The sequence below is a fragment of the Chelon labrosus genome, assembly GCF_963514085.1.
Source record: "Chelon labrosus genome assembly, chromosome: 3".
Taxonomy (NCBI): domain Eukaryota; kingdom Metazoa; phylum Chordata; class Actinopteri; order Mugiliformes; family Mugilidae; genus Chelon; species Chelon labrosus.
Window position 1 is genome coordinate 19,874,857 of NC_140339.1, and position 16,025 is coordinate 19,890,881.

General features: G+C 41.4%; 1 protein-coding gene across 1 annotated transcript in view; it reads right to left on the bottom strand.

Annotated features, from left to right (window-relative positions):
* The window catches only part of mdga1 (MAM domain containing glycosylphosphatidylinositol anchor 1), a gene marked incomplete at its 3' end in the record, with an annotated part of 163,346 nt that overhangs the window by 13,964 nt on the left and 133,357 nt on the right, over positions 1 to 16,025 (bottom strand). The window contains exons 12-16 of the mRNA XM_084541498.1: positions 11,783 to 11,963; positions 11,634 to 11,657; positions 9,716 to 9,868; positions 8,944 to 9,105; positions 3,845 to 3,975 (exon numbers count right to left, since the gene is read on the bottom strand). Of these exons, the coding sequence (XP_084397624.1) occupies positions 3,845 to 3,975; positions 8,944 to 9,105; positions 9,716 to 9,868; positions 11,634 to 11,657; positions 11,783 to 11,963 (651 nt within the window). The remainder of the gene's footprint in view (positions 1 to 3,844; positions 3,976 to 8,943; positions 9,106 to 9,715; positions 9,869 to 11,633; positions 11,658 to 11,782; positions 11,964 to 16,025) is intronic.

The window sequence follows — 16,025 nt, forward strand, 5'->3', positions numbered from 1 at the left end:
CGAAGCAGTGGAGCAGTGCCCAATGGGAGCCATAACCACAAGCTTGCTATATATACCTATATAAATGATCGCAAACTATTCATAAAAAGCACAAATGCAGTTTTGTTTCTTTGTATTTGCTAATACACTCAAAAGTTTACAAACCGTATGATGTTAATATATGATTAATTCTGGTTTACTTGAAGTGGCTGGAGGCGGGTGTTTAAAGGTTAAGAGCTTCAAATTAGCCACAGGAGGACAAAAGGATTATACTGTACACTGGGAATGTGTGCCGCAGTTTAAAACTTTTGTCTCAGGCACTTGTTAACATGCAAATATGATAAAGGCTGTGGTGCTGTCCGGCATCAGAGAGGAGCCTTGAAACATACACCATGCCCACTGTTTCAGACTTAATTTTCCCTCTAATGGTGAAAGAAACATGGTGTTGCAAAGGCACAGTTAATGAAGAGCAAATGCAGCCCCCAGCTAAGGCCCTCAGCCCACATTCATCATGAATTCAATTTCCCCCATGCACGTACAGAGAGTATCTGGAATCATTACAACACAACTAGCAGGCATCCCCTGCTCATAAATAAGCCCGTTAATTGACCTGTCATAGCTAATTGCTGGAGGGGATAGGAGACTGGTGTGTGTGTGTGAAAAATAGTTTATCTGTGTGTGTGCATATATCCGAATCTAACACAGTGTTTATGCAAGCAATTTTATTTGTGTGTAAAAAGAATGTAGACGGATAAATGCAGGGAGTGCGTGTGGGGGTATGAAGACACGGATAGCTGAAGACTCTTTCCTGAGTTTGTTGATTTTAGAGCCATTAGTCATCAGCCTTGAGGCAGGAGAGTGTGAAGCGGACCATGGCAAGAATCGACCAAGTTGGTTCCCCTGTCCCAGCACTGGGCCAGAGAGAGTGATAAGTATAGAGAAAGAAAATAAAAAAAAAATAAAAAGAGATCGAGAAACACACACGGGAGGATAGAGTCAAAACAAAATCATCTTCATTTTTGCCCTCCCTTTTTTCTCCTCTGCTCACCTTTATAAAGTTACCGAGGCAGACACAGACACACACACTCACAAATAGACACACAGAGAAAGAACGGGTGGGAAAGTGAGGGAGGGAGGGAGGAGGCATCATGTCCAGTCAGAAAGGAGGACTGAGTCATCTAGTTTACACATGCCAACAGGGAAGCGTTAACTGCAAGCACAGCTGCCAAGGAGCCAAAGGGACCTCAGTAGTGTATCAACAGACAGCGCTCAAACACAGGCGTTTCTTCTTTCACGTCTCTATGACTATTTTCTTCCACTATTGACTGAATGTGCACAGTTAACTGACGGAAATGACTGTACAGCTCAAAGCATGTGCCCTTTGTGCTAGGTCTTTAACTCGCAAAGTTGCATTTTAAGACAGTTTTAGTTCGACCTGCTGCTTCTCATACATGAATGTGATTAAGAAAGCCGAACTCTCGACAAAGACCATATGCACTTCTTCTTGGTCATTACAGAAAACTGATTGGATACTACATGTTTCTTTCTTCATATATACACCTTTTTGAGTGAAAATAAATATACGTCAGTTTCATCATTGCTAAATCTCTTCAAAAAAATATTTGTGGTCAGGTAAAAACCAGGTCTATGACGCATTTTACACAAATAACCACTTAATGCAGGTGGTTAACTGGTAAACTTGTTTCTGTAGCACTATGTACTAATGAGCAAAATATACAGTTCCACTGCTTTAATTTGAAAAAGTGAGCAATATAATCATGCCATTTTGAATAAGACTTCAGATCCTAATTCTAAAGTCATCCTATACATGTATATGGCTATTGTTGCATATCACATCCCTGCATATGTTTCACAATAAAAGTCATTTTAAGAAATGAAAGGACGCATTAAATTGACAGATCCATCAGCCGACTGGGGCCTTTCTGTGCAGAGCTTGCATGTTACATGGTAACATGGTACTCCGGCTTCCTCCCATCGTCCAAAGACATGCTTGTTAGGTTCATTGGTGATTCTAAATTGGCTTTAGGTGTGAGTGTGAATGGTTGTCTGTCTCTCCAGTCCAGCGTGTACCCTGCCACTTGCTGCCCAATGACAGCTGGGACTGGATAGGCTCCAAAGGACAAGCGTTTACAAGAAATGAATGAATGAATGAAAGAAATGTATAGGTGCTTTTAATTTGAAATGCTTACAGGAAGTGCTGACTACTGATTACTATAGTGTTTGCTATAGTGTTTATACTGTTTTTACGGTCTAGATTTTCTATATTGCTATTTTATACTTATGTAGCTAATTTTATTCTATTTTTTATCATTTTTATTGTCTCTGTCTCCTTGAATCCTTAAGTTTATCTGGTAATGCAGGCAAACAGGACTGGATCAAAACCGGTTTCATACTCCAATGTGATTATATTATACTATTGTAATACGGTAGCCATATGTGGTGATCAGTGTAATTAATTAAGTGTTTTGTTTGTGTCTTTTATTAACATTTTTTTAATCTGTTTATTTCAGTCGGAGGGTGTGGCAGTGAGTAGCTACTGTACACGTGTACGCCATCTAGATCTTTCAGAGCAAGACCTTGCATCCAGCCCTGAGATCCGAATACTTCTCTGGTTACTGGGTGGACAGCGGCGCTGCTGACATTCAGAAGAAAATGAGCTGAATGTTCACTCAAAAGGCCTTCATTTATCAATACTCCCCTCAGTACTAAAATGTCAAAATGATGTACCCACATTTATTTAATAAATGGAAAATGCACAGCGGCCCTTCATATAAAAACCCTAAGGTCAATTTATTTTCATCATATTTTTTCATTACCTTCATTAGTACTGCTTTTTGTACAGCTTGATAAATAATAATGTCTTGCGATATTGATTCCAATGGGCAGACTCTCACATTGCATATATTGTGAGAATGTAATCAGCTGCAATGACCCGTGTGCTGACAGGTGCACTAAAAGGGCAAATCCTTGAGAACTTTGAGTTCTTCATCTAACCTTGTCGCCAACTTGCTTTAATAAAACTAAATAAATCTAGCTAATATTTTGTCTTGACCAAGAAAAAAAAAAAGAGGAACCTTAGGTTAACTCCAGCATCACCGTGCATGATTTGGCAGTGATTCTCTGAGTAAATTTGGGGAAACTGATGGCTTTCTGTGGTTCTTCGGAGCTTTAAATGTCAGCGTGGAGACTGTACTTAGAAAGATTCGTCAGGTTCCAAGCAGAGTTTCAACTCTTTGTGCAATTCCCCCATTTCAATGGAACTGCCACCAGGGTATAAAATCCCCCCCGTTCTATCGAGGCTGCGGTGGACGCCTTCCTCCGGGGAAAGACGCGGTAGAGAGGAAATGGTTGCTGTAGAGGAGATGCCTCAGAGATGAGAGGAACTACAAGAAAAAGAGAATCCTGTTTTCTTCTCCTCAGAATAAGCTAAAGCAGACCTGACAATCGAGTTGGCACGTGATGAAAATCAAGATGCAAGCACTGGAGGCAGATTTCAGTTCAGAGGTTGAGTTCTTTTAAACATCACATTGGCAGTACAGAGCACACTGCATGTTTGGCTTCAACTGATGACCGGGTCATACCTGCAGGTCAGTTACTAAATCTGCATGCGGTGTCTCTCAGTTGCTCAATGTAAGGCTGGAGAGGTGGAGCGAGGGTCATTACTTACTAAGCACATACAGTAGTACAACTCCTCTCGTCTATGAAGGCAAAAATTTTTGTAAAATAATTCTAAAGTGCATATACTGGTTGAAGTGTGAGAGTTTTGCACTTTATTCAGTGCTATGTTATTGTTTCTAAACGTACGTACAGTACGTTGTGAAAAAAGATTATCGCCAGCCCTTACCTGGAAGGGTCCACTGGGGCTGATGTCAAAGAACGCCTTCTTCCAGTCGGCGCCCTGAGAACCAGACTTTGTCCACACCACAGAGTCCACAGAGGCAATGCTTCTCACTCTCAGAAGTACATTGAGAGTGCCTGTGAAGAGATCGCACACATGCATTCAAGCACGCACACACACACACACATACATACAGGTCATTAGGAACTGTTAGTGAACGGTTAATCTATCAGTAATTGGCCTAAGAATCATGTTGGGCTTCCTCTTTATCTGCTAGGATACTGCAAGTGGACGAGTAATTATTGGTCCATGCACACTTACAAAAATGTAATGGGTTGTTTTCAATCACAAGGGATGGAGAAGGTCACTGATTGTAACTGGCGCCTTTATCCCAACTAATATACTTTTCCAGCAAGGAGCATACAATGTTATCCCAAGATTATTAAATATCTAGGTGCTTTCTCATTGCCAGCGTCACAAAAGAGGATTTTCTCCACAAAATCCAGGCGACCAAACTCTGAACAGCACGGCGCACAGCAAGGCTCAAAATCAATTCAGTCAGTCGTATTTTTTTCTCTACATAAACTCAAGAGAACTAGTGATTCAGTCGCCTTTATCATATCTATACACTTATCAACATGGCTATACATGCAGGGTCTACAAAAGCTAGCAAGCTAAACATTTTAAAGCTTAAAATTAAAAATCTATCAGAGTATGGTAGGCGTAAGACAACCAAAATGTTACCCAGCTCCACACTGTATAGTCAAAAACATGGGCGTGCCATGGACTCACTTAACTTGTATAGGAAATAGAAAGATTGCATTGCGTATCGTATACACTAGGGTGAAGCTCTATGGTCAGATACTGTACGTGGATGACATTTAAGTGAAAATTAGATGTGTGAAGCCCACTGGATAATATGCGATACACTCTGAACTCTGGATGGTCCAGTGGCTTGTTTTATTTCATACTGACATAGCAGTGGAGCAAAGGGACCACAGCAATGACTAAGAGAGATAATGTCAGACAAAAATAAAGGCAGAGAAGTGATGGAGCGAGGCTGTAAGAAAAGAAAGTATTGATAAAGATTTTAACAATGGACCATTTTTGATTAGCATGTACAATATATACGTCACTGGTTAAAAATGAGACTATACAAGCCACGGAGAACTAATCCAAATGGTCTCCTTCTCTCTTTTTCTTCTCCCTTTCTCTCTCAGGTCTATAAGGTGTAAGAGAATCATTCATCTTCTTAATGATCCCCAGCCAGCTCCTAATTGGAACATTAACCAACCACCAGTCTCTTAAACAAATACACAAGCAGGGGGCACAGTATCTGTGCTATATACTGTATCTAGATGTGTGTGCATGTGGTATGCAGAAGTATGCTGACGTAGGTGGATATATAATTTTGTTGTGTGACTGTATATTTATAATGTTCTTCAAGCCTTGAGAAAGGTAGCAGGCTAGTACTAATAGCCTGTGCCACAGAAGAGGTGTTATTAGGGCAAGGGTATGGTGTGCAAACGCAACAAACAGGAAAGTTAGGCAACGAGTTGATGTACATATAGAGGTAATGGGAAGGAAACTGTCAAGCCAGCCTCATCTATGATAAACACAGTGTTTAATTAGCCTTCTAGCATCTAGAGATTGACAAATAAAGGAGTGACATTTAGAGTTACCACGTACTGTATATTGGTTTAATTAAACATGACTCATGCAAACCGCATCAACTCAAAGATGTGCCGTCTTCACCAAGCAACCAACGGTATGTCCAGGAAGCCAGTGCAAACAAATAACCCACACACATTCCCAAATATAACCCCCGTAAAACAACAACTTGTTGTTTTTACTCTTTGGACTTGGTGTGAATTAAGTCAAAAAGATACAACAGGTTAATTGGTGACCTTTAGAAGCGCTGGTAGATGAACTGGCCAGGCAAGCTGTTTTCACCGGTTTATGTCAAGCAGAGCAAACCAACACCTGGCTTCAACTTCTGTTACCATCTTACTGTGAGCAGGAAAAGAAATAAGCATATGTCTCAACGGTGCAAACTCTAACGGTATGACAATGTTGCATGGTTGTTTATAATGTGGATCACACTACACACAGGTACACAGCAGAATGCTCGTAGTAAACATAAAGAACATAAGTGTTGTATTTGACTGTCCATCACGTTACATTTGAAAGGACACTGAAGTTATTTCAAGGAGAGATACACTGGCTAATTTCGATGTAGCCCTCTTCACGTATCTGAGCCTCATCGTTTCTTTCCCGTTCCCTCTCTCTCTCCTCCTCTTACCATCTCCACCTACACATGCACACACAAGACAGGCGGGAGGAAAGAGGACTCTGATAAGCAGTCTATTGATTGGACTGAGGTAAGGCAGAGTGTATTGGTAAGAGTGTCAAAGAGGCAGGGGAGAAATCACAGCTCTGTCAGGGCTACTTGTCTGTAGAATCGTGAGAGGGTAAGACAAAAGAGCTACACCGTTGCACACACAGACGGAAATGCGCTGCTGCACTTGAACTCAAATGAGTTATTTTTCTTTTGATAACTGAAAGTAGGCATGCCTGCGTTGGTTCTTCCCTCCCTCTGTCCCTCATCGCCTTCTAAATAAGGCTCAAGTCCTATGCATGCCTCTGCTGCCGGTTTGCCTCGGAAACAAAACTATGCTAAACAGCCAGATAAAATTGGGAATTGGGGCTTCTGTCAAACAGTGGTATTCAAAAATCTTCAGTACCCAGTTCAGGTGCACAAGAAACAACAAATCTTGGCTTAGATACATGTTATTTTCTTTCTTTTCTTTTTTTTTTCCTAATCAAAACTTGACAATAAATTAGATATAAAGGTATCTAAACCTAAAAAAAGGCTTTAAAACTTGTGCTTATGCCAAAAAGTATAGTATAAAACAACCTCTTTAAGTATGTCAAAAGCCATGCTAAATTATGTACTAGTCATTTTTCTTCCGTGCATATTCGTAAATGTTCTTATTTAAAGTTTTACTTAATGAAAGTGTCATCCAAACAACATACAAGAAGTACATCATTCAAAGACCCCCAGCTCTAATTTGTCTTTCATCACTCTGAAGTGAAAATAATCCAGTGATTCCAAGTAAGCTTGCCAGTGGCACCCTGTAAACCCAAGCCAGTCTAAAATACTACCCAATGCCAAACAAAACTAATTAAATGTTGTTTATTGTTGCTGCCAGCGATCCCAGAGAGAAACACATTAAGGTGAACAGCAAAACACGTCACCCGAGGAGGTCTTAATTTGCGGCGCAGCCCACCTCCAAACCTGAAATCCAAACTAAGCAAAGAGCATCATGCTTCCTTCCAACAAAAGACACCTTTCCGTGCATTATATCCTCAAACCCGTAGGATTATAAAAGAGCTAACCTACATGTGGGTCGGAAAAGGGCAACGTTTGAACAGTCTTTCTAAAAACTGTCATACGTCCAAGTGCCTAAATGCTTTCAACGTATAAAGACCTTTTAACACTTTGCAGCACTTTAAAACTGCACAGCCAAGTACAATTTAAACTACTTACAGTTCAGCCTCCTCTCACTACTTCTGAACATCAACAAGTTGATGTAGTGCCTCTATTTTCTTTTTGTACTGTGTATTTTCTGGTCGTGCTCTGTTTTTCCTACCATCTTCACCCTCACCCTCTACCGTTTTTCCCCAAGGCTGGCCGACCCTCATCGCCCCCTCTCTCTTCTCATCTCCTCTCCACTATCTCTGTCTTATGCTCATCCTGTTCTTTTTCTTCATAAATAATCACTCTGTCGCTCCCTGGCAATAACGTTAGCTCTGCCAAGGTAAGGCAATTACAGCAACAGACAGGGAGATCAGTGGAAACTGAGGGATGGCTTGTAGCTGGGTACAGGCTGTACTAATCGTAAGCAAGCCAGTGCGACTGATGTTGCTTTGTCCTGTAACATCTGCTTTGTTGTGGCACATCTACAATACCTTTGACTCAACTGCACAAATTAGATATTCTGCCTCAATATTTTGAATATGAACAGTTTTGTAACATCAAGGCACTGATATTTAAACAAATCAGGAACAACTTGGATGCATAGCTTGGTCCAGTGTCATCAAGAGATGGATCACCATCAAGTTGTGTGTCATCTGCATATCATCGAAAAGCGCTGGCCTGGGTTAGTCTGAAGTGCTTGGAGGAATTAGTATTGGGTGTTAAGTTATGAACCTGCCACAAACATGAGAAGCAATCGAAAACTTGAAAGCTCGTCCAAACATATACGCAATAACATACTGCTATAATAATAATAATAATAATAAGCCTAAAACCCAAACCGAAAAATGTCCCACTTAGTGCCCTTCTAAACCATACACATCCTTAGGAGACAGGGGAGGTCAGCGAGGATACAATTGTCACATTGAAGCATGTATGTTGGGCTATGGACACATAAATCAATATTGTGAGTATGTGTGTGTGTGCGTGAGTGAATAACTGTGGGTTTGCCTTAAGGTATTTGCTAGTTTTACCATTTTCGTAGGAACCCATAAAAAAAAAAAAAAAAAACACACATCCACACTCACACCGGCAAACACACACATGTGTATGTTTGTGTGTGTGTGTTTAAGCATGTTTGCAAGTGTGTAAGTGTGCAGGCCAGGTGTATAGGCTCCAAGACATATGCATTCTAGCTGTGTGACAGAGCATATTATGATGAACAGCTCCCCCAAATGACTGATTGTGTCTTGCCACTGCCATAAATCACACACCCACTGCCCCCTTCAACCACCTTCAAACACACTAACACACTCACATGTACACACACTCTGAGGCACAAGCAGCAACATACAAACAGAACTTTTGTAACATCCTGAACACACCCTTCTCCCTCCCTCTCTCTTTTCTCTCACAGACACACACACACACACACATCTACAATGTTGTGTCTGACAAGCCCTCGGAGCATGGGTCAAGCACAGACTTTAGCTTCTCACACTAGTCCAGCGATATGAGAACCCTGATAGCGCTGAGTGTCAGCATGCTCTCCGCGCTGGTGTGTGCTAATACTCTCATATGGTAGAAGATGATGTGTGTGTGCATTACTCTTTCCTCCAAAACTCACCAATGTGTTTGCCCTTCATGTGGTAGTAGAATGAGACGCAGTACGGGACTCTGCCGGAGCCCTTGGGGCCCCTGACTGACGACACGTTAAAAAGTGGAGAAAGTAGACGAGCCTTGTCCCCCTGGACGCGCGGTCGCGATGCCTCGATGTACATGTAATAGCCTGGAACCAACAAGAAGACATAAGAATGGAATAGAAGAGAAAGAAAAGGAAGAAGCTTTCAATAACCACTAAACTCCTACTGCATGATGCAGTTGAAAGTGCAGACCAAAAGTATTTGAATACATTTGGAATTTCCATTTTCTTTCCAGTTTGGAAATAGATTTTTTTTTTTATTTATAATACCAGTACCAGAAAAGTAAAAGAACGTTTTTTTTTTTTGAGAGAGAATCCAACCAGCTATCTACAATATGCCTCTTTGATGTGCAGTATTATCTTCAATGGTCAACTCGTTGCCACTCCTACTGACAGATGGTTCCACCTCAGTCTAATGATAACGCTCAAATTTCAGTGCACTCTGAGCTACGTGTGATCCCTTTTGTAGATTAACTAACACGGCTGACCAAGAAACATTTTGCAGTAAACCATACAGTCACTTTTGAACCCTTACTTTATCAGTCAGGCTGGACATTTTAATCTTGCATCCGTTATTTTATTTCTACTTGTTGTTAGAACAACAACAAAAAAATGCCACTGTTTTTCTTTTCTACTCCAACATAATGCAGTCCGACACACAGACTTAAACCTGTATCTAATCCCCTGGTTTCCTCACCCTCCTTTGTCCCACTGCGGTCGGTTTCTGGGCCGGTGTTGGCGGATCGCTTGGGATTCTGCGTCAGGTGATTCTGCCTCGTCCAGTCGAAGGTGTCACTCCGATCTTGAGAGAAACCGCAGATCCGCTCGTCCTCAAAACCGCACACATGATCTGGGATGTATGTGTGTGTGTGTGTGTGTGTGTGTGGGGAGATAAATCAAGAGTGAAAAACACATTAAACCAGTGGCATGTCAGGTAGGTGACATTACAAACTGCAAGTGGCATAACCTACTGTTTTTTTTTTCACCCACCTCTCCCAGGAAATAAATGGCAACAAAATAGGTCTATCATGACCTCTGCAATATGCACTTGAAATCAGACATCCAGGCAATTACTGACAAAGTGATAGGTAGAATGTAGGAGGAGGGTATATACAGTAACATGAAAACTCTAAGTGGATTCAACATATTATGCATATTGTGATGTGTGTCTCCATCTCCAATATGTGTAACATTTAAAAGCATCTATGATTGGGTCAGGTTATGTCAAAAACAAAGCACCGTTAAAATGTTTCACTGTTTGAAGACACAAGATTTCTGTCAAAAACAAGATATGTAGCCTGAAGATACAGACGTCTGCTAAACTGTGTTCCATATTATTTGCTCTTTATTCAGTGTTTCAGTGAAGCATTTGTTAAGTTGTCCAGTCACAAGAATCCAAATACACCACTGCAACAATAAGAGAGAGAGTATCCATTGAACAGCCAGTTTAAGTAAACTGAAGTAAGTCTATCTGGGACTCTTTTCATTTTTCCACATTCATATGGTTTTGAGTTACGTTCTAATAGTGCCAGAAAGATCACGGCCGGCAAAAAAGCGTATTTAGAAAAAGACCTCTCGTGGTGCTTGATTTCAATGTCTCTTGTTAAGCAAGATAAAGGGGCTTCTCTCCATGGTGTTGTCACCTTCATTAGCCCATCTGGAGGGCTTGCCATTATCAGAGACTCACTAAACAAATGAAAATCGAGCCAAGAGAGTAACAACAGCCATCTAAAGCCGTCCAAGCTGACGGCATCAGTGAAAGCCTCGCGTACGCGCACACAGTGCGCTGCAGATGTGCACGGCTTGTGTTTCCCATGAGGGTGGGTCGTGTGTGCTTCTTTGTTTCAGGGAGCTAATCTATTACTATTCACACCCTGCTCCACTACATGCGCTCCTTTCAATTTGCACTGTTGTTCTCGCAGTCTGTTCCAATCTGCTGTTGTTTTAATTGCCTCACCCTGGCTGAGCCAACTGCCACTCCTGCCAGAAAAATGCTGCGTGTCTCTTAATGAAGAAAATAGACAAGATGCAATTGACTGAGAAAGAGAGAGGGATGACAAGAGAGAGGATGAGAGGCATGGAGAGAGCAGTAGTAAGAGAGAGTGACAGATAATGAGAGAGAGAGAGAGAGAGAGAGAGAGAGAGAGATGGGGCTATCAGGGAGAAAAAGGAGGCACAAAGGTATGGTGAGATGTAACATCGTCGTTTTAGTTTCATCAAGTGAGTTCAAACCATATGGCCCGTATGGAATATTTTCAAAGCTTTTATCCGATCACATCACCATAAACAGCCTTGTATGCTCCAATCACAACCAATCTTTTATGACATTTACAGTTGCACAGACCTGCTCTCAGCCATCAGCTGCTTACTCACTACTTGTACTGTTTACCGGCCTGTTTTCTTGAGGAACAAGATAATAACAGCCAAGGCTGGGGCACGGCAAACTTTACCTTGACAAACTTGTGCTGACATAGCTTGCAGCAAACATGCTAAATTAGCTTTCATCAATATTCAATGTGCCTTCCTAACACTCACCACCCTACATCAATTGGGTCACAACAGCAAGTTCAAAACTATAAAATGCAGAAGGACAGAGGATGGAAATAGAGTCTCACCTGAAGGTCTTGGGTAGGTGTAGGCTGGAAGAAAGTTACAATAATATTGATTACCACTCAGGTATGCACAATCCACCTATTGCATGCTCTGTAGAAACACTGATCATAATGAATTCAGACAAAGATCAAGGGCTTTGAAAAAGACTCACGCTCTGAGTACTGGATGATTCGACTGACGTAGTCCCCGGTGCTGTAGGTGGTGATGGGGGCCAGCCGGACCTCGTAGGACAGAGGGATCCTCAGGTTGGATATTGTGTAGGACATCAACACTCCCTTTTCCGGCTCCTTGCCCCTGAGGTCTGTCTGATTGGACAGCACGTTCTGCTTGTTCTACATTCATACACAGAAGCAGAGAACATGCAAACATGTTGAGATAGTACAGATATTTTCTAATGTGGAAATGACAGAAAGTAAGTACAGTCAGCCTTTCTGGGCATACAATCATTTAACATATAGTAGCTCATTACCAGGATAGAACATGTCTTGGATCATCTGTGAAGGTTCTCCGTCATCCAGGTCATGGTATATCCAAAAACGTTAAGGCAACTGGACTTTTCTTGAAGACGTTTTGACACTCATCTGAGTAGCTTCTTCAGTTCTAAGGGACTGGTGGGGAGTCGAGGTTTAAATAGGAACATCTGTGGGTGTAGCCCATCAGAAAGGAAAGAGGACAGGGACAACGACAGCTAAGTAACTAGCCGTTAAGAGACGCAAGTCGTGCCAGCATCTGGTCGTTAACAGGCACTCAAGAAAGTTTGTGATGGGCTACACCCACAGATGTTTCTATTTAAACCTCAACTCCCCACCAGTCCTAAGCTACTCGGATGAGTGGCAAAACGTCGTCAAGAAACACTACAAGTTGCATTTCTTTAACAATGTTGGATATGTCTTCGGTCGCATAAATTTTTCAGAACAATGTAAAATATCTGCCCTGCTACAATATCTTATCACTAAATTCTTCCAAGGCCAACAAAGACAGCACTAGTACAGAAGTCTTTTCGTAGTCCAACTTCTGCTTTCAGCAGCACAGTTTTAGTGCACTAAGAAAGTTGCTGGAATGATTTCCACCACTGCAGCGACAACAAAGACCCTCTAACAGTCATTTCAATAGCAGGAATGAAAGACATATTTCTTTAACTATTTACCATATTCTGTCATTTATGCTTTTTAGGAAGCACTTACACATAAAATCCAAAAAACTGGACAGGCCGGCATAATAAAAAATGATAATGAAAATGGTGTTAAGCTAATCCAATTGTTGTCTCCACTTTTTTTCAAGGTAAGTTAGAATTTTTTTTTCCCCAGCGCTGCATTTAATAGAGCTATTGCTGTATTATTCCACCCACAGAGAGAAGGATCCATTAGCTGTGTATCTGCTTCTGATCCCAGCTACTTAAAGACCTGACAGTGAGCTCAATCTAATGCATTAGGTCAGCCACTCCACCATAACAACTTAGTACACCCACAGCATGCCATTAACAGGTAACTCATGCAGCAGAGGACTGCGTACGTGTGTATTGTGTGCGTTTTGGAGTGTGCATGTGGTTGTGTGTTCATGGTAAATTTCGACAATGGAGATCTCTCAAATGGTCAGCAATCAGTGTTTTGAACACGTGATATGTGCAAAGACACATTTTCTGTCCTCCAACATGGAGACAGTTTTAGGACCTAATGGATGTGGCATTACCTACTTGTTGACTGATTCATTTATCTAAAATGTTGATGTGCCGTTTAGTTACATAGATGAAAATGGTCTAATGTGATTGTTCTGCTTCCATTCAGCCCATCCAATGCAAAATCACAGAGGCACCGATGCATCCCATAACCTTCCCTATTATTACTACAGTGCTGTATGCTCTGACATCCCCTCTCTGCTCTCCCTCCTGTCCTCTGACACTCAAGCTGAGGTGTGCCGTTGGATGCCTACTCACCAACACAAATTCAAACTCAGCCAGGCTGAGCTGATCATTTTCATTGACAAGACCACAGCAACTCCTGCCAGGACTGCCAAGAGTTTGGCACAACTCCAATTACTGTGCTAGTCCCTCACAGAAGCCACATCCCAATCCCTCCAAATGTGTGCTCGGCAACATGCTTGGATTCACGTCTTTTCCTCCACACCAGGCACTGTGCCATTAATAGGCTTTCAATCTCCTTTTCTCTGCTGCGCCATTCTAGCGGTTGCCGTTTCACTTGCTCCAACATTTCACCCTGTCTTGCCAGTCGTGGAATATCCCTCTCCCTTTTTCTAACCGTAGACCACACTTCATTCTATTGAACTATGTATAATACAGAAGAGAGATAAGGCTTGAACAGGACTTAGTGGCAGGATGTTGTGAAACAAGATGCCCCTAATGGAAATGCATCAAAGTGATATTTTCATGTACATCGAGGAAGGGTCACAGGTTTTGATTCGAGTGTTTATGTTAGGAAAATGTGTAATATCAGTGCAAAATGGAGCTTTTGTACAAATAATGTGAATACACTGAGCGTATTCTGTGCACCTGTGACTGAGAGGAGAAATGGAAAATAGAGACATCTGGGTTTTCCAGATGGAAATGTAAATTGTAAAAAGTACATTCCATGGTGGAAGAAGTTTTGAAATATTTGATCATAGTAAAAGCATGAGCGCAACAATTTATAAATATTTCATTACAAGAAAAACTGTACATCCAAGTCCTAATTCAATAGAATCACATGAGGTGACATTGATCTGCAGCAAAATCTGACTCGGATTAGATTATTAAATCGTTATTCACTGTGCTGCTGTAGCGACTCAAGGTAGACCAGACTAACTGTATATACTTCGTTACGTACAGAGTGATAGTTGTGTAGTTGTTTCCAAATCAGGCTAAGTGCACATAAGATGAATTGTTTGATCAATGGAGTTGAAAGGAAGGAAATATCATAATTTTTGCACAAGAACAAGTAAAAACCATGCAAGAATTTGAGACATCTGTCTTCTTGGCTCTTTGGTGGAACAGCAAAAAACTCATAAAACACACACAATTTTACAGGAGATCTCAAGCCAAATAGTTGGGTGATTTGGTCTTGACAATATGTTATATTGCATTAGAAGAGGTGTTATCTCAAGTGAGTAGTTTATTGATTCAGTGCATTGCTCAGCACAGTGTTTACTGGTGACATATACAGTAATAAGCTACAAATGCATCTGCAGTGTACGTGATTTACTCCAGTATTTGTTCAGTTGACAACTGAGTCTTTCACATCCTCATAATGCTCAACTCTGCAGCAGTTAAATGAAGCGAAATGAATCGTGCCCTTTTAGCACCAACTGATGCTCACATTCAGCCATATAAACATTTACACACTGCTCATGCGGCATATGCATAATTATGTGGAACATAGCGGGAAAGAAAAGCTATGCTCATGTAATATGCATAGAGTGTGTGTTAGTAGAAGAAGACGCGTTATTCATTCTGAGGAGACTGAGCTTTAAAAATAAGTGGAATGTGCCATTTTGGTGAGTGAGCGGGGTTTACACGAACTTGTCTTAATCCTTTTTACAGTACGCAGGACAAAGATGACATAAAAATGACAAGTATGCACACACATGCTGTGTGACTCTCAGAACACACTCTGGATCAATGGCGTGCTGAAGTGTGACTCAGAGGAATACAGCTGCTCCTACTTCAGGTTAAAGTCTCTGCCTCCTTTCCTCTGTTCCTGTCTGCTTCCCCCCGTAGGTCAGTGGACATAATGTGTGTGTCTAAGTGACAGGAAAAGGGAAAAGCTGGAGAGTGGAAAAGATACCCAGTGTGCACTAAGGGGATCAACACAGGGAGACGGGCAAATTGACAGGAGTGAGTGAGTGACATATTTAAAGAGGCAGAGAGATGGTTGGTTGATAGACTGATAGGGAAGTCCAAATACCTCTCTTGACACGTGTGTGTGTGTGTGTGAGTATCTGTGGGTTCATCCGTGTGTCTACGGCACTTAAATTGTGTCAGGATTTCCAGCCAGTGTTTTCAGCTGTGTCTCTATCGGACTGTCAACAATGACACAACAAGTCAAAGAATGTGTGAAAGAGGGTGAGAGCAGAGGAGCAGCCACCAAAACAGAAACAAAGACAGAGAGTGATGTGTGTGTGTGTGAGAAAAATCCGGATTGACAGCATGTGAGGGAGGCGGCTTCTTCAAACAATAAGGAGTGTGAGGTTAATTTTTCTATTATCCTCTATAAATGGGACTCTTTTATGACAGATCCAGCAAAAAAAAAAAAAAAACTCTGAGTGTGCACTGTGTCTGTATAGTCTTTATGCTTGCACAGGTCCACGTGCTCTCTCCTTTGTTGGCTCACATCTGAATATACAAGTATATCTGATAACTAGGCTCGTTATGTACATAAATTATATTTGATTTGATGTACAAC